At 35.9% G+C, this 19766-nt stretch overlaps 1 protein-coding gene across 1 annotated transcript; it reads right to left on the minus strand.

Annotated features, from left to right (window-relative positions):
• Positions 1 to 9335: 9335 nt before the first annotated feature.
• On the minus strand, positions 9336 to 10731 carry LOC122076443 (NAC transcription factor 29-like). The gene is made up of 3 exons (XM_042641743.1): positions 10439 to 10731; positions 10043 to 10326; positions 9336 to 9953 (listed from the first exon to the last, which is right to left on the minus strand). Exons 1-3 carry the CDS (start codon positions 10608 to 10610, stop codon positions 9540 to 9542), a joined length of 870 nt encoding a protein of 289 aa, XP_042497677.1. The 5' UTR covers positions 10611 to 10731; the 3' UTR covers positions 9336 to 9539.
• Positions 10732 to 19766: the final 9035 nt, after the last annotated feature.

Raw genomic sequence — 19766 nt, forward strand, 5'->3', positions numbered from 1 at the left:
CAACATCTCACAACTCTCCCTCATGTGGGCACAACTTGGGAGTACAATTAATAAAGGGATTTAGACTATGATACTATGTTAATTAAATAAAACGAAAAATAAGATTGAATCAAAATCCTTAAAACATTAGGTGGACATGACTCTACGGTATATATATGAAGATACACATAGATCCCAAATGATGAAAGACTATACCTATATAATTCCAACATCTCAACATCCTTATAATTTATAAATTACTTGCGGATTGGCATGAGAAATATGAGGACAACTTCACCTTGAGCTTTTTCAGTAATGACTATGATAATAGGTAAAAAGGGCATTTGGAGAAAAGTAGGGGAAAAAAAGTATGCAGGGCAAACCAACATTTGGCTTTCCCATGATGTTAGATATAATAATTTTTTTATGGGAAAAAGACTAGGCATGCGGCCAAGATGTCCAGTTTGTGTCATTTTCTTTCCACCCTTTTCAGAAAAAACTCACTTACCCTCTTGCGTCCAACACTATGATTCATGCCCAACCCTCTCTCTTTTCTTATAAAGTAATTAAGTTTTTACTCCTTCCCCCATAAGAGAACGTTTTGCTATTTTATTTTTCGATCCTACCAAAAATATATATATATATATTTTATTTTTCTATGACTCTATTTCTTTCGCTCTCTAGCATCCTAACATGTGAAGGCTTTTTCAGGTTTTTCATTTTAGAGTTATCCTTTGGGGTTAGTTCTCTAATATCTATACTTCCAACTTCAATGGTACGAGGACCAAAAGAGTGTCTTTTTTGAAATATTGAAGTTGTGATAAATCATGGTTCACTACTTCACTCGGTAGGTGTCATTTTGAATTTCATTAATCTTTTGAACTTATTAAATCCAATGCCACAAAAGTGAGAAACACAATCACAAATTTATTCTAGCATATAATTGCTAAAAATGTAAGTATTTTTATTCTCTACTCAAAAAATACACCTTAAGTGAGCTAAACAAGGTTTTAAAACTCAGAATTGGGTATGGATCATTATATATCTATAGATTATGAGTCGAATAAGCTGCTTTAATCTATTCAAATCCAATTTTTGAAATCTATGGTGCTTGGTTTCTACCAATTTATTCTACTCCCCTTCCCCATCATCGAATTTGGCATAGGGAGGTCTATTAGATCCAATTGATTGCAAAAGAAGTAACGGGAAGGGAAGTGAAATCAAATTATTACAAAAAAATAATAATTACCTCACATGATAGTGTGATTACATATTAAATATATCAAATTTGGCTGTAAATTACTTTGATCTTGAAAATAATTTTTTTTATCAAATATAGATAAAAAATTTAAGTAGGTCCCACTGCACTCCTTAGTTTTATAGACTATATTTGTTTGAAGCTTTTGGTTGTACATATTTATCATCAGTAAATTTCTTTAAAAAAAAAAATTTGAAACCATGTATTTTTCTTATTGATACCCAATAGGACGATGTCACACCAATAGGCACGCGAAATATGGAATGGGTAGGGAGAGAATGTCAAGTTAAATTAGTCAAAAATATTGGAATTAAGAACACATGAAGGTTCCCCACATCGGCATCGTGGGGATCTTTTCCCTTGACAGGCTTGTTGGTTCGTTCTTACCTCCCTATCCACAAGATCCTGATGGAAGTCAAATCTGAGTTTGATCAAATAATTATTTCTTATTATATTGCATTGCCTCTCAATGCTCTCTTAGGTGGGTGGGACCTATCAAAATTTGAGCAATTGGGCAGGATTGGTACTCAGTTTCTTCCACCTAATTACAGTGTGATTTTTTCGTTCTTAATTAATTTTAGAGAAAACCCTTATCTCTCAAAAAATTGATAAATGCATATAGATCTACAAGACTCGGCAAAATTTGTTTATGCATGTAGTGAGATGAGATCATGTTTCATTATTAACGGAAAATAGATTTACAACACTCGCTCTCACACCTCTCTCAACTTATTTATAAAAAAAGAATACTCATGAGGTCGAGTCGATGCCAGCCTCTCCTAAACTGTACTTGTAAGTTTCTCCGCAAGAAGCTTTCTCCGATTCCGGTTGAGAAGCGCTAGGCTTTAATTTGTGTCCTATTTTTTATCTTCTTATCCTCGAATGGGAAAAAGTTGGTTTGGTAATTGTAACTATCTGTCTATCCACGCTCAAATGGCGACTCAGCGTTACAGTTTACAGTAGGGGTGTCAATTCGTGGCCTGACCCGACTAAATCGATCGGGACCGACCATTTATAGACCGACCCAGCCTGAACCGTTTATTAAACGTGTCGGGCTTGAGCCCGGCCCGTTTATAAATGGTCGTTCTAGATTTTGCTACTTGGACCGTCGGGTGCCCGACCAAGACCGACCGAATAACACCTGACAGAAACCGACCTATTGTGCACCGGCTTGGCCCGACCCTTTAATGATTGTAGAATACCTATTTTACCCCCCAAATTAAAGAATAAAAACTAAAAAGTAAAGACATGTTCACATTTTAAATAATGGTTATATTTGGTATCATTTATTGATTTATTGTCACTTTTTTGGGCTTACATGAGTGGGCCGAAATATAATATCACATTTTAAAGAGGGTCCGTTTAAAAACTGGTTAAAGCCCGTTTAACATTAAACATGTCCGTAACCCAGTTAAGGCCCGACTAAAGCTCGATTAAGGTAGCCCGATTATAGCTCGAGGTCGACCGACCAAATATAAAGTGTATCATGCCCTTAATAACTAAGCCCGATTAATTAAATGGACTGACACGGTATAACCTTTGAAAATCTTCAAACCCGATTAAACGCGATCGAAACCCAACCAACTCGACCGATTGACACCCCTAGTTTACAGTGACATCTCTCTCTCTCTCTCTCTCTCTCTCTCTCTCTCTCTCTCTCTCTCTCTCTCTCTCTCTCTCTTCAATGACCAAACTGGCATCATATGTTAACGGCAACTACACTTTTGTTTCTTCTTTCTATATTCTTAATGGAGATATATAGGCACGTGATTAAATTATAGGGAATATTACGGACTTGCTTTATTCATGAGCTGTATCACATCCTCAAAACATTCAAGGCTAGAGGGGACTGAAGACTCAAATCCGAATCCCTTGACTAAGCCATTAAAAACAGAAAAGAAGAAAAAGAAAGTTAAATATTTATTCTTCACCCAAGCCGCAGGAGTACCATAAAGTGTTGTAGGTCATATGCTATGCTCTAGCAACTTTATTAGCAATATAGCGTAAACAGCTTAAATTAGATCACTTCTTTCCGCCTCCTTTCCCACCGTTTTTGGAGGGTAGAGCAAGGATTTAGTTGTTAATATTGACAAAGATCGGTGTATATTGATTATTTTAACCTTTGTTTTTTCAAAAAATATATCATTTTATTATTTTATATCTAAAATAATATGGGTAATCAATTCATATCGGTTAGATATTGGTGTCGGTCTCAACCAAGACCAATACGATATGGTCAATACAATCGATATATTACCAATACATGACACCATGGGGTGGAGAAGATATAATTTCAAACATCACATTACATTATTATACTATTTTAATCTTAGGTTTTGGTCCATGGTGGGTTATCTACTAGGAAGATTCTCAATCTTAATATTATCCAAAGGGGAAATGAATGCTTCCTAGCAGCGTGAAGCCCCTATTCCTATGAAATCTAGAAAAACCCACCTCCTTGTCTATGCCCATGTGCGTCCTTTCATTGGCCCTCACATTGATGTAAAGGTTGCACGATCAAAAAACGTTTATTTCCCTATACCTAAATAATAGGTTGCCATGCCCCATAGTTGAGATCAGATGGAATATGAAATCATATTGAATATCCCATATGGAGAATGGACTAAGGGTATTCCAATATGATATATAGATTTGTGTTATTATTATATTGGCACGTCACACACCACAAGCCCTATTATTAACAATAATAATCAGGCAAATATATCTAACTTTCGAGGAAATGCACCCTATCATTGGAACTATGCGATACAACCATGCATAATTTTTTTATTTTTTCAAAAAGCATAATCTTTTAGACCTATATAGGTCATAAGCTATGTATTCATCATAATAAATTAATGGAAAGTGAACAATGAAAATTCAATCTCTTAGCAGCCCAACAAAGAATGGGTGCTAGTTGATTACCAAATCTCCATTGTTTAACCTAATTAGGGGGAGGATAATATGCCTTATACTTATTCCATCTTACTAATTAAGCAATCATTTTTTTTTATTAGTTTCTAGGAATCTAAAATACAAGGTGGACCAATCTTATCATAAATGACTCCTTACATTCAAGTCCTTTGTTTTTTACAAGTTTCAATCTCTATATGGAATCTAAGATGGACTTATTTTATGTATCATTCCCAATTCAGTTAAGAATTTTTTTTTTTTCCTGACATGAATTAAAGAGATTCATCTTATCGATCCATCTTTGCTATATATATACATCTTATTATTATATGACAAAAAGATAGCTATTTAATAAGTGAAATTTCACAGAAAATCTTACTATTTTTGGTAGAAACATGACAAGGGCATGAGGAGGGCCATGATCAAGTAACTCTCATCCTCTTCTACTTGTTGATCAGTATTTGAAAAAAAAGGTAGTGTCATTGCATGGATACTGAAACTTGAAGTTGGGAGTTGGGACATGTACAATTTGTTATCTCTGAACTAATTCTTTTTCAAACATGAATAATTTAACGATGGCTGCTTTCAAATAGTACCAATTTTATTGGAGTGGCCAAACACGTGTAAATATTTTAATAGTTGTTTTCTTCCTTTCTAGCTCTCATCTTTTTTCAAAAAAAAAAAAATCTCTCTCTCTCTCTCAATTCTACTATTAGGTAATGAATTAATTAAACAACCACTTTCTTTCGAAATTATACAACTTGTCTTTTGTAGCATTACCTTTCGTGTGGTATAGCAAGTCTATAATATGTTAATTTAGATAGAATACTCCATCATCTCGACTCATCATTGTGGTGTGAATAACAACTCTAAAATATGTACATTTGAGGAACAAAAAAGATCCACACATTTCTATTTTTCAGTAACACGCACACCTTGATGACTTGACATAATTCATTTGAAGCTAAACTTTATGCTTGAATTCACAATTTAAATGTTGATATGAGAAATCAAAATGAGAGGATTTAAGATGAGTTCCGTCCACATTCAAAGTCCCAATAACTACATTCTATAAAATAGAAAAAAAAAAATTGATGTATCTTAAACTGCCACATGATAGATATTTAAATCACCTTTTCTCGTCCACCTATGTTTTGAAATTTCTATAATTCATTAAATGGTCTTGAAGCTATTGTTTTCTCCAGCAAGTACTCTTGGAGGATTGGATAATAATTTAAGGAACATAAGATTTATCAGAGTCATTTTCTATACATTTATTTCATAACTTGAAATGTTATTATTTTGTCGTATTCAAGATTTCTTACCTTCAATTTAATTGTATAGAGGTCCTAGATACATAGTAATTATTGATATATAAATATTAGTAATTTTATTTTCTAAATATGAAAATTATAGTATTCTCCTTTCTTTTAAAATGTATCTATCAATAAAGGGTTATGAAATTGACTAATACATGTGCCATGTTAAATTGAAATAAGAGTTCATATCCTCCTGGTGAACGAAGAGCGATAATGAGGATCCAACGGCTCTGAGGGCTCTAGCATGCATCTCAACCATTAGATGCTCTCTACCGACTCATTGCCAAAAAATATGCTCATGACATTTCTAATTAATGCATTTACAAGGGATTTTAAATTCCAATTGCATAGATGGTTGAAGACTTGGAGGGGTGGTTAGCAGCTCCTATCTCTTCTCCATTGCAAGATGATTATGCATTAACTGAAGTATACCATATCATGAATGAGAAAGGCAATGATTCTAAATCTTGACAAGTCAAGTCAACCTAGAACTTAGTCCAATCAACTTGGTTAATTAAATCTGACGTAAAGTAATGTACGGTGAACGAACCACTGAATTGATTGATGTTATTTGCCTGGGTCCAATTATATATGGACACCAGTAAATCCAAAGAGGGTTTTTATCTTATAGTCGAACCTTTCAGGGTGGAGTACAGGAATAGCAATTTCTTTCTATGCATTTAAGAATAAGAAGATTCAATCCGACGCTGAATTCTTGATTGGTTCAAGGAAATCAAAGGTCCGTTTCCATGATTTCATTTGTATCTAATTGTCCATTACAATGGGTACCGTTACCACTATCGTCTGTTACAATGGGTACCGTCACAAATATCATGAATTAAATCTATGATGGCCTTAAGGTGGAATTTTTTTTTGTTGCTACTCGGGCTTGCAGCCAAGAAAATTAAATAATTCATTTTTTTTTTTTAATATTTATAAATATCCTCTAAGATTTTAATACTTTTTAAATTACCTTTAAGATTCTATTTCTTTAACTGTGAACCCAATATAGGAACTTGCAGCAGCCAAATTTTGTACCGCCTAGGCCCAAGTAATTTTCAGGTAAGAACGTTACGACTCAAAAGTGTTCTGGTCTACAGGCCCATTGGAAACTTGGCTGGGCCTGACTCTAGAGACATGTCCACATCCATCTTATGTCAGAGAAACTATCTTCCCAATTGCTTGCAGAAAAACACTAGCTTCTTAATTCCGTTTTATTTTTATACTGATTCAGTTTGGGTGACTCAGAATCTCTTTAATTTCTTTAGCGTGGAAACTTGAATCCTTTTATTAGCATGGGAAAGGGTATTTTTTATCATGTACAATTGCGAGTGGTGTTAAACATCAAGAATAATATTATTTCTATTTTTATTCATTTTTTAAATAAGTATGATTAGGGAAAATGAACTTTGTCCGAGAGTGTAGCATACGCTAACGCTCCTTGAGTGTAACACTCTCTTCTCCACCAATTAAATAACATATTTGCCCCTCTTGTGGGAGGACAAGAGGTAGCTGAACTCAAAGGAGTACCAGCATATGCTATGTTTCTAGACAAAGAACTTCCCATAAGCAAGTGGCATAGAGAAACACACCTCTTAAGGTATGGCGAGGGAGGAATAAGCACGTCCATGGAAAAGAGAATTGGACTTCGGAGTTAGTAATTTAGCTCGCGTCGGATGCCCACTCTGAATTCTTCGACGCTAGAGGCCATCATCCCACCTTGGAGAATTCTCAGCAATCCCTCGACATCCCACCCCACACCTCTCCCCCCCTTCACATCCTACCTCTTGGACCCCCCCCCCAAAATCTCTTCCTCATGTCAAACTCAATTGTGATGCCTCCTTATGCCCAGGTACCAAATTCGGGGTACCTGGGCTTCATTATTCGTAACCACCATGGGACCTCACTTCTTGCCGTATCCGAACCAGCATCATTCACCTACAGTCTCCAAAGAGAAGCCATGGTTGTGAGATATGGCCTTCTTTATGGACTATCGGAGTGCTATGATCATATCCTGGTTGAATCAGACTCCCAAGAGCTTATCTCCTACCTCAACAACCCTCTGAAACCCACCTCATCCCACCCGATTGTGGCAAACATTCAACACATCTCTACTTACTTCGACATCTGCCATTTCTTTTATATCTCTAAAAAATCCAACTATGTTGTGGATTCCCTAGCAATGAATGCCCAGTTGCTTACGTGTGCGACCACTTTGGACATCTCCTCTAGATGGCTGAATGATCTCTGTAATTCCCCATCCCCATCACGTTCTAATGGATAGCTCTTTTTCTACCAAAAAAAAAAAAATAATAAATAAATAAAATAATTGATATCATACATTAGAAGGTAGCAAGGAAATTTCATGTGAGGTAGAAAGCTAGACACAAATATACTAGTGTACCCTAGTGACCTACCCCAACACAAAGAATCTTTTAACTTCCCTAAACTAAGGGAAAAATAAAGATGCATGCTCATGTGGCATTTGCTCTCAAAGACAATGGCAAGCGATTACAGTCCTATCCCTTGTGAAATTAAAATTTTCATTCATATTGATGCCCCTACGTGCTGTCATTGACTATGAGCTAGTACAGGGGATATGTGACTCGGCAACGATTTATTGCCCATTAACTAATTATTTACTAAGAAAAAAAAAATTAGAACTACTAATCAACAAAGAGGGTGAAATTTCTACTACCCAAGCTGTAGGAACTTTCCTGCCATCGGGTGCTCGTAGCCAAAAAAAAATTCTTGAAGATTATTTTGAAAAATACTAAAACTTAAAGAGACTATTTGTGAACCCAAAGGGAAAAAGATCTAATTATTCTATATCTTTGACTATGAGCCCGATTAATAAGAAAGTTTCTACAACCCAGGTATAGCAACAAAAAGATTTCCAACAAAAGAGTTTGCATGTGAAAAACAAAAGCAAAAAAAAGATCTAAAATGATCGCTACAACATACAGCACACATAAGATTTTTTTTTCTTTTTGGTGGGGGTGGTGACGTAAGCAACACATTTAAGGTCATACCAATATAATTAATGAAAGAGAACCCTTTAAAAAAAAAAAAAAAGCACGTTTAACATATAATGATACTTGTTGATTTTTTTTTTTTTTTTCTTTGGATGATCTTGAGTATTAGCAAATTAAGATGGTTCACTTGCACAAATTCTAGCACTCTGTCAATTAATTTCTCCTTCCGTTATTCAAGAACTTCAAACTTCAAACTTCAAACTTCAAACTTCGGAGACCTCACTGTTGCAATGTCATAAACTTCAATGTCTCAGCTTTAGATAATTCTTCTTCTTTTTAATTTGTTGAAATTATCCGCACCAATGTTCTTTGTCCATTTTTACATAATATTAGTCACCATCGCCAACTCTACATTTTATATAATGGGTTATTTACTTCCTATTTGTCAACAATCAACACCAACCAATCAATGTCTCATATAACAGTTTTTTTGACTTGGGTTTAACTAAACTCATTATTTCATCTTCTGCCGACTCCACGCATGCTCTTTTTTTTTTAATTAATTAATAAAAAAACATTTTAATATAAAACTAAATAACCATTTTAATAAATATAATTTGCTTTGAATGGGTTAATTTTGATTCTTTAAGAAATTGTAAGGTTTCTAGACTGATCAATTTTGTAAGAAAAAAAAGTTTGCTATACTATTCTTGCACAAAAAAATAACCATTTTTATATTTCTTCTACTATTCTGACCATGTGGGTCTCATGTGACCCATATCAATAATATCATTTTCCAACCCCTCATTCGCAGTAGTATGCATGATGATGTTGTTGTGATGGACTAACTAGTAAATAGTACAAATCTAAATTCAATATATGTGACTTGTACTTGATGCTAAATCCATCCACCTCTTCCATATAAATTGATTTCACATGACTCTTCAATGTAAACTATTTTTTATGAATATTCAACCAAACTAATTTAAGCTCATCATCATCTACTATAATTATTTATCTATTTAACCACACTAATCCCCCGGGCCCACTATTGACTTTTCTTATAATAAGAAGTGAAATATTGGAAAACCGGGTTCACTTGTATGGGCCTTGGAACAACTTTGTTGAAGTATTTCCGTTTTGGTATGTCATCAGCTCATAGGAGGATTGAAGTTTATCGTCGGAAATGTTATTGCCGCCGCCGCCACCATTGTTTCCGGTGGTTTGGAACTGATCATGATCGGCGCCGCCGATTGAACCAATTACTACTGGATTCTCACCTAACAGCTGAGAGTAGAGAGAGAGATAGTCCACATCCATTAAATGACCAATCGAAAAGGTCCTTGGTAGTACTACTGATGATCTTTCTTCTCCATTCCCACCTAAAGATTTGGTAATCATCTGGGTTTCCTCCTCATCATCTTCTTCTTCTTCTTCTTTCTGCTCCTCAACTGTTGATCTGCTCAAATACCTCTTCTTATAGATTCTGCACAAGACCCAGTCATCCAACTGGATATGTAAACACAAATTTAGATCAAAGCCCAAAACCAAAAAAAAAAAAAAGGAAAACTAATAAACGCAGTTTGATTTATACGTACCCTCATGGAACCAACCTGCAACTTGTTAGGTCTCCTGCTTGGATCACCCAACCGGTACTCATGCATGATCCAATCTGTCTTTAAACCTTTAGGTGGGCGACCTTTGTAGAACACCAGAGCTTTCTTCACACCAACATACTGAGATCCACTATAGATGGCCTTATCTGTACCAGTTGCCTTCCAATAACCAGAACCTGTAGCCCGGTTGGGCCGGATCCCATTAGGATACTTCCTATCTCGTGGGCTAAAGAAATACCATTCTTTCTCCCCAAAATCTGCCTTCTCTGTCCAACACATAAAAGACACAATCCAAATCATTAGTTATTCAAATTCCCATTAACCAAACAAATATCCAAACAGAAATGAATTGAAATATAAAACTCAAAATTAACTAACCAGGTAACTCCCATGGGTCAAATTTATAAATCTCAATTTCTGGTATCAAATTTGATACTGGACATGGCCTTGACATTGTTTGATTTCTAAGGTAGTACATGATGAGTTCCTCATCAGTTGGATGAAACCTAAACCCAGGAGGAAGATCTGAGTTCTTCCCAACTCTATCCATTGGGAAGACTACAGAACTCTGGTTAGGAGTGGGTAGGGAAAGGGGGAGGGGGCCAAGGATTATGATGATAAGACTGAGAGAAGAGGAGGTGTTTGAAATGTTGGAAAGGAGAAGAGAAGCCTTTTTATCTTTGAAAAATTTTGTCGTTTAGTCATTGGTTGAATGTATCTATCAGGCTGGTTATAAGTTTGATTAATGGGGTTAGTAAAGATTTTTTCGGTACAAGGGAGCTTCCGAGGTTGCTGTCATCACAGCTTTCCCAAAGCTATGAGACGTGTTGTTGCCTTAAGAGAAGAGAAAGGATAAGAACAAATGAATGGGGAAGAAAAATCGGCCCGGTTTGTGTGTGGTTCTTATCTTGACACCTCAGTATCTGGGTTCTCATTGGTCCAGATCAGTTCTTCGATTTGGAGGTATTTTTTAGCATTATCTTATGAGAGTTAGGGCTCGTGGGATTTTGAAGCTTAGATCAGGACTAGGTTGACACGTGGCCAACAAACACGGAATCTTGCCAATGATGATGGTGTGAGGTTAGAATATACGAGAGAATATATTAAGGGAACATTCCCGTTGCAGCTTTCTCAGGAGCGACGTCTAGCTACTTTGCTTGTTCGCGTGGTCTTTCGTTCTTCCCTAATTGGCGTGTTCTATATTCATTCGGGTCTTGGGATCTGGATTTGGGTTTCAATTCATTGTCAGATTTAAGTGTGAAGCCATAGGAATACGGGTAAAGGTCATTCCCACAACTTATCATGATTCATGAATACCCACAAGGTCACAAGGGACCAACAAACGGGTCATTAGGCCAGACTTATTGCCAACTACTAATAACCAATTACTATATCATTTCAAGAAAGTGAGGGATAAGAGGATCAATCCCTTCTCCACTTACACTAGAGCCCATAGCCAAATTGCCTAATTACGTGTCATTAAGCTAAAAGTTTACTATCCCTTCCATGGACATTAGAACTCAAAGCTCAATTGCCTAATTACGTGTCATTGAGCTAAAGGCTCACCTCCACACAAGTTTGGGCTGTTTTGGATGAGGATTTTTTTTTACTTGGCCTAGCCCAAGGACCAGGAATATTTGCATATTATATAATATAGGCTCCATCTGGTCACAAGTAAAGTGAAGGGAGATAAAAAATTGAAGTTTTGTAGTTATGATTGTGTAACCTAATTATAGCTTTTACTATAATTGATAAAGATAAGCGATCACTAAGCCAACAACGTGGGATGGAATCCCCATGCCTTACGAGAGGGAGTGTTGCATAGTTCGTCAATAGGGGATTAATAAAAAATAAATGTAAAAACGATTCATGGAGATCGATGAGCATGCATTATAAACACTATAAAGACATGTTTTAGGTATACCTAAATCCATGACTGAAGAATAATAACTCCTCAATGTCTTTACGTATGCTCCTTGCACAACACGATCAATGTTGGTCTGGTCTATCATCTTTCCCTTTAACGTTAGATCATTAACCTCACTTAATGGGTCAGTGATAACTATATATAGGGGTGAGGGTAGGGACCAACCCTGCAATAAAATTAGGGTTTCCTCCCCATTAAAGAAACAATACCTTATGTCCACACATATTAATTAAATATTTCATACCATTAAGGTGTACTAATAGAATCCAATATCTCCATAGAGATCACTTACCAATAATATTGGGTTCTTTCTGCTTACTCCATCTGTAGTCAACACCACTAAACCGGTTTTGAAAACAAATCTTTGACTGTGGTAGCACATCTAATTGAAAATCTTACAATCTCCCACTTGGGCAGCATATGTCACAAGTTTTAGATTTTAAAATTTATTTACAACGACTCTCCGATTTAGATAAACTGAATGTGGCCACAAACAAAACAGTGTCAAATGGAGTGCACTTTAAACTAAAAGCCTTAGTCCAAATGAGAATTACAAATACCCAACCGTATTGATCATCACATCTAAAGCGATATGTGACCAAAAACGTCAAAGTGCTCATAACGTCACTGACTTGGGTTGAACAATATGAAAGTGTGGTATGGAAATAACATGCAATAGTAATCATCATGTCTATTTTCAAATTGGTCTTGGCTTGAAAACCAAAGAACCCTATGAGACAGATACCAAATGTCTCACTAATTACAAACGTCTCTCAAACACTCAAGCTTCAATGAAAGAAGCTCATTGGGATTGGGTCCGGATGTCCCAAAACACTAGCACTAGACGACCTCAATCAAACGAGGCTTTGCTAGCGACTAGATGTATATGTATTGACTAGAACCTCATGTACCGAATGAAGTAAATACACCACATATAACCTAATTTTCTGTAAAAGGCAAATAAATAAGTGTATATACATAAACATATGACCATAATAAAAATAAATATATATTTTTGAGAACAATAATAATGCATCATATATGTAAAATAAAATTAAAAGTCAAATGCGAACATGTTGAGCAAAAATCCCACTAATAAAATGCATAAAAAATAACTAACAAGTCTCATATTAGTGACATGCTCTTAAAAGACTTTTGGAGTCAAGCCCTTAGTAAGAGGATCTGCAATCATGTTTTTTGTAGCAATCTGTTCTATTGTAATCTGTGATTCTGGAACTTTCTCTCTGACAAAAAAAAATACTTATTGTCAATGTGTTTAAAGCATGAAGTACTTTTACTGTTATGAGATAAACGAACAACAACAGAATTGTCACATAACATCCTCAATGGTTTAAATATAAAATCAACAATCTGTAGCCTTAAGATAAAATTCCTTAACCATAAAGCTTGAACAGTGGCTTCATAACACGCCACAGACTCTGCCTACATAGTAGAAGATGCAGTGAGTGTCTGTTTGACACTCTTCCAAGATATAGCCCCACCTGCCATCATAAAAATATATCCAGAAGTAAATTTGAGGTCATTTAAACATCTAGCAAAATCTACGACAGTGTGACCGACTACATCAAGTGAATCGATTATTCTATAAGTAAGCATAAAATCCTTAGTGCCTTGCAAATATCTCATGACTTTCTTAGCAGCTATCGAATGTGCTTCACCAGGGTTGCTCAAATATCTCCCAAGTACACTAATAACATAGGCTATGTCAGGCTGTGTACAAACTTGAGCATACATCAAACTACCAACAGCGGATGCATAAGGTATGTTCTTCATCTGATTGCGCTCAAATTTTGTTTGTGAACATTGAGACTTACCAAATTTGTCCCCTTTCACAATTGGAGCCTTACTATGGGAATATGCTAACATATTAAACCTTTTAATACCCTCCCAATGTAACCTCTATGAGACAAACCAAGAATGCCGCAAGACCTATCACGATGAATCTCAATGCCCAAAACATATGAGGCCTCACAAAGATCCTTCGTATCAAAGTGACTTGATAATAATCGTTTTGTCTCATGTAAAAGATCAACATTATTGCTGGCAATAAGAATATCATCAACATAAAGCACAAGAAAAATGAAACTACTCCCACTGATCTTCAGATAAATACACTGGTCCACAAAATTTTATTTGAAACCACAATAAGTAACAACTTCATCGAACTTAAGATACCACTGTCTAGATGTCTGTTTCAAACCATAAATAGATTTTTTGAGTTTGCACACAAGGTGCTCTGTATCAGCTTGCCTAAAGACAAGGGGTTGATGCATGTAAACATCCTCTTCAAGATCTCCAATTAGGAAAATTGTTTTGACATCCATCTGATGAAGTTCAAAATTAAAATGTGCTACTAAAGCTATGATGATTATGAAATAATCTTTTGTCTAGACTGGTGATAATTTTTTCTTGTAATCTATGCCCTCTCTCTAATTGAATCATTTTGCTACAAATCTGGCTTTGTAAAGATCAATTTCACATTTAGAATTCCGTTTGGTCTTAAAAATCCATTTATAACCAATCGGTCTGTATCTTTTTGATAATTCAACCAAATCCCAAACATCATTAACAGACATAGAATTCAATTCATATTACATAGCAACCATCCACAATGATGAATTGGGATCATTGACAGTCTAGTCAAAACTGATTGGATATGAATCTAAAGTAATATCAAATTCATGTTCTTGTAAATAAACAACATAGTCATCAGATATGGCAGGCCTACGAGTTATCTCTGATTTTCTCAAGGGAACATCAATTGCAATATGATTATAAATCTCATCAACAACAGAGGGTGTAGGCTCAGCCACTATAGGTTGCACAGGTTCTTAAGTGGGGACATTCTCTTATTCAATGTGAGGCTGTAATACAATAGACGGCAGCGTCACAGGCATAAGTACAAGAACACGTTTCTCCTAAAAAACAAAGTTACGTGGTTGAGCATACTGAAAATCTAAATCATCCTCAAAGAAAACTACCCGATTTGATTCCACTACTCTAGTAGAATGTGTAGGACAATAGAATCTATATCCTCCTGATCTTTCAGAATAACAAAAAAAATGACCACTAATGGTCCTGGGATCAAGCTTCCGCATCTGAGGATTATAAGGTCTCACCTCTGCAGCACATCCCCATACATAAAAATGAGATAAGTTTGGCTTCTTACCAGTCCACGATTCATAGGGATTTTTGAGAACAGATTTACTAGGCACTTTATTCAAAATATATACTGTTGTTTTCAAAGCATCACCCCATAAGAAATTAGGTAAAATTGAATTACTTATCATGCTTCTCACCATATCCATGAGGGTACAGTTTCGCCTTTCAACCACCCCATTCTACTTAGGTGACCAGGCATAGTGTACTGAGCATCAATATCATATTATTGTAAGAATCTGGCAAATGGCCCAAGGTTACGCTCAGTTTCATCATATCTACCATAAAACTCTCCACCTCGATCAGATCTCACACTTTTTATCTTCTTTTTTCTTTTAAGTTCTACATCTGCTTTAAAAACTTTGAAAGCATCTAAGGATTCATATTTTTCTTGAATAAGATAAATCTGAAAAGTATAGCTGGCAATAATAATTACCAAAATTTGTGGTACTGATATTTGTGTTCCATTTGAGGAGTAAAAGTATATATATATATAAGACAAAATGAGAAATCGAATAACGAGAAAAGGGTTATGATATTGGAAACTACCGCTGCACAGGGCAGCCGATCCCGATAGCCTTAACCGGATCAAGATGATTAAAAAAAAAACAATTACCACTAAATCCAAACCATGACATTAATAGCCAAGTTAAAATAAATCATATTAGAATTACATTCCAATGAGGTGGATAACAGTTGTGGCTTTTAGATTTAGAACAATACAAAAAGTGTATATGTATACAGCCTATCAATCTCTATAAACGAAGCGTTGATACTATTAATATAAAATAAATATAAAAACGATTCATGGAGATCAATGAGCATGCATTATAAACACTACAAATATATGTTTTAGGCATACCTGAATCTATGACTGAAGAATAACAACTCCTCAATGTCTTTACGTGTGCTCCTTGCACAACACGATCAATGTTGGTATGGTCTACCTTCTTTCCCTTTAGCGTTAGATCATTAGCCTCACTTAATGGGTCAGTGATAACTATATATAGGGGTGAGAGTATGGACCAGCCCTACAATAAAATTAGGATTTCCTCCCCATTAAGGAAACAATACTTTAGGTCCATACATAGTAATAAATATTTCATACCATCAAGGTGTGCTAATAGAATCCAATATCTCCATAGAAATCACTTACTAATAATATTGGATTATTTCTGCTTATTCCATTGTAGTCAACACCACTAAACCGGTTTTGAAAACAAATCTTTGACTATGCTAGTCCACCTAATTGGAAATCTTACAGGGATCACATGTTAAGTAGAAGACAGTGTAAGAGGGACTCCCATATTGGCAGTGTGATAATCACTTTCCTATTTTAGAGGTTTGGATAAATTATCTATAGGTGGTTTTTTTGTTTGATTATTATTGATCATGCTTATTGGCCTTGGGCATTGGCTTCTACCATATAAGATGTTTTATAAACACTAATTACCTTGTTTAGCTCTGTAAATATTCAGTTGAAAGATGGATATGTAATGTTGTAGCTATTGTATTATCTATTATTGCTTACTATAGGACTTAGGGCTACAAGTTTGGCCCAGTCAGCCCAAGGTCAAAGAGGGCCTGGGCTTAAGCTGAACCATTTAGCTTGCAGGGTGGGTTGAGGTTGAGATTTTCAAACCCAAGATCGGGCCGAGCTGAACTCGACCAAACTGATCCTATCTTTATATATTATATAAATTACATAAATTTTAATTTTAATTTGTAATTGTGTCCATTCTCCACCAACACTTTCCAATATTTACTTCTTTTCTTTTCTTATAATAATAATAATAATAATAATAATAATAATAATAATAATAATAATAATACTAATAATAATAAGAGAAAATTGCATTGCCACCTCCTGAACTTCGGTCGTTATTCAACGCCACCCCCTAAAAATTCAAAAAATTTCAAATCTGTCCCTGCCGTTAGCCGACCGTGAGAAATGAATGAAAATCGGTTAGTTTTTTTCTAATATACCCAAAATACCCCCACCTATTGTGAGAGGACAATATTGCCCTCTCTTTTATTTCCATCTCCTAAACCCATACCCATCTCACATCTCTCATCTCTCATCTCTCATTTCACTCCTTTCACTCACTCGGCTGGACAAGAAGAAGAAGAAGACGAAGACCCACCTGCAACTCGATTCTCCCCTCCTCCGGCGTGTGATTCTCCCCTCCTCCGGCGTGCAAACCTCTCCCCCCTCCTCCGGCGTGCAAAGTAGCTCTCAAGCTTCTGCAAGAAATGAAAGAGTATGGTGTTCAACCCAACTCTGCAACTTTCACTTCTATGCTCACTGCTTGCAGCCACTCAGGTCTTGTGGATGAGGGACTCCAACTCTTCAACAACTTGATCTGCAACTTTGATTTCTTTCCAAGTATTGAACAGTTTGCATGTATTGTCGATTCACTTGGACGTGCTGGGCGACTTGAGGAGGCCATCACCTTCATAAATAAAATGCCAATTGAGCCTGATAGGAGCATCTGGGGGGCTTTGCTTGCTGCCTGTCGGGTCCATCAAAATATTGATTTTGGAAGGCTAGCTGCAGAGCACCTATTTCACTTGGAACCCAAAAACCCTGGAAATTATATCACGCTGTCAAATATTTATGCGAGAGCTGGGAGATGGAATGATGCTGTGAGAGTGAGGAAGCTAATGGAAGATCGAGGATTGATGAAGCCATCTGGACATAGCTGGCTTGAGACCGCTGATTCAGTAGTGATTAGTAAGACATCGGTTGAAGGGATAGTTCAAGATGATCTTGGAATCTTTATTTAGTGCAACTAGGAAGTGAGGAATTGAGGAAGAAAATTTTCTTTCTCATGGAAATTCAGTCAAAGCTCTAATTTACAACACATCACTGAAACAACAGGAATGCAGATTTTTTGGTTGCGACAGCGTCTCAAGATGTTTATATTGTTGGGCGAGGGGGGGGTTGGGGGAGGCTTCTAAAGGGAATCTTGACTGCCATTATTTGCAATTCCCATTTAAGGGTGTAAGAAGGCCTTTATTCACTTCTAGATTTTCCCCCCAGAGGTAAGAATATTGCATTCACTACTTTTAGGATGAACCAGTTATTTTATTTACTGCCAAGTCTACTGTTCATACATTTCTCCTTTTGGTTAACGACAACAACTGTTACTGTTTGTAGGATAGTTTTGAATTTCCTAAAAAGATAAATGGCTCTATAGAAGTAAATAAATGATAAAGGAAAGTGAGTTTTGAAATGAGAAACATTTCCATGCAATGGAAAGTTTAATAATGCAGTTCTCACTATAGAGCTGCCTTGTCAATATCAGAAGGCCTAAATGAAAACATATTATTGGATGTTTATGGTGCTGCATTATTTGCAGAGGATTTTTCACCGAGTGTTCTCATATAAGCAATATGATCATTTAAATGTGATTAGAATTGCACGCCGGAGGAGGGGAGTTGCAGAGTTGGGTTGAACACCAGACTCTTTCATTTCTTGCAGAAGCATGAGAGCTACTCTGCACGCCGAAGGAGGGGGGAGAGTTTTGCACGCCGGAGGAGGGGAGAATCGAGTTGCAGGTGGGTCTTCGTCTTCTTCTTCTTCTTGTCTGGCCGAGTGAGTGAGAGGAGTGAGATGAGAGATGAGAGATGTGAGATGGGAGATGTGAGATGGGTATGGGTTTAGGATATGGAAATAAAGGAGAGGGCAATATTGTCCTCTCACAATAGGTGGGGTATTTTGGGTATATTAGAAAAAAACTAACCGATTTTCATTCATTTCTCACGGTCGGCTAACGGCAGGGACAGATTTGAAATTTTTTGAATTTTTAGGGGGTGGCTTTGACGTTTCGAAAAGTCCAGGGGGTGGCGTTGAATAATGACCGAAGTTCAGGGGGTGGCAATGCAATTTTCTCTAGTCTTTTTGTACTCACATGTGTTTAGACGTAAAGCCATGCAAAACGAACATGGTATTTTTCCCTATATTAAAATTATAAAGGATAGCTCTCTCTCTCTCTCTCTCTCTCTCTCTCATTAACATTGAAACTATAATGCCTTTTTACCCATACTACCATGTTAATTAATTGTAAAACTTAGACATGGCCAGCTCTTGATAATATAATTTTGGGAAAGGGTTCTTTGAACCTACGACATTTCTGACATATTCTCATTGTGCAATTTTATATTTATTTTGTAATTAAATATGATAATAAATTCGTATGTAATAGGGCATAGAAAACACCATATGCTTAGAGACACTTTTTCATATTATTATATACACCCCTCTTTATACCTTCGCATTTATTTATTTATTACATTCAAGTGTTACATCATCTACTAGCTTTTTTTGGTAGTGACACCAAAACTTATTAATTTATCAAGCAAACATATGTACTGTTAGAAATCGTTGATGAGAATATTGAATNTTACTTCTTTTCTTTTCCTATAATAATAATAATAATAATAATAATAATAATAATAGGTAACTAAGGGTGTGTGGTTGTCCAACTTGTTTAAGATTTATAGATTTTGTTGTTACTGGTATATGGTTGAGAAAAGCTGTTGTCCATTCAACAAGTTCTCTTAGCTCTGAATGTGCTGATGGTTTCTAGATCAAGA

Source organism: Macadamia integrifolia, chromosome 4 (genome assembly GCF_013358625.1).
Source record: "Macadamia integrifolia cultivar HAES 741 chromosome 4, SCU_Mint_v3, whole genome shotgun sequence".
In the NCBI taxonomy this organism is placed as follows: domain Eukaryota; kingdom Viridiplantae; phylum Streptophyta; class Magnoliopsida; order Proteales; family Proteaceae; genus Macadamia; species Macadamia integrifolia.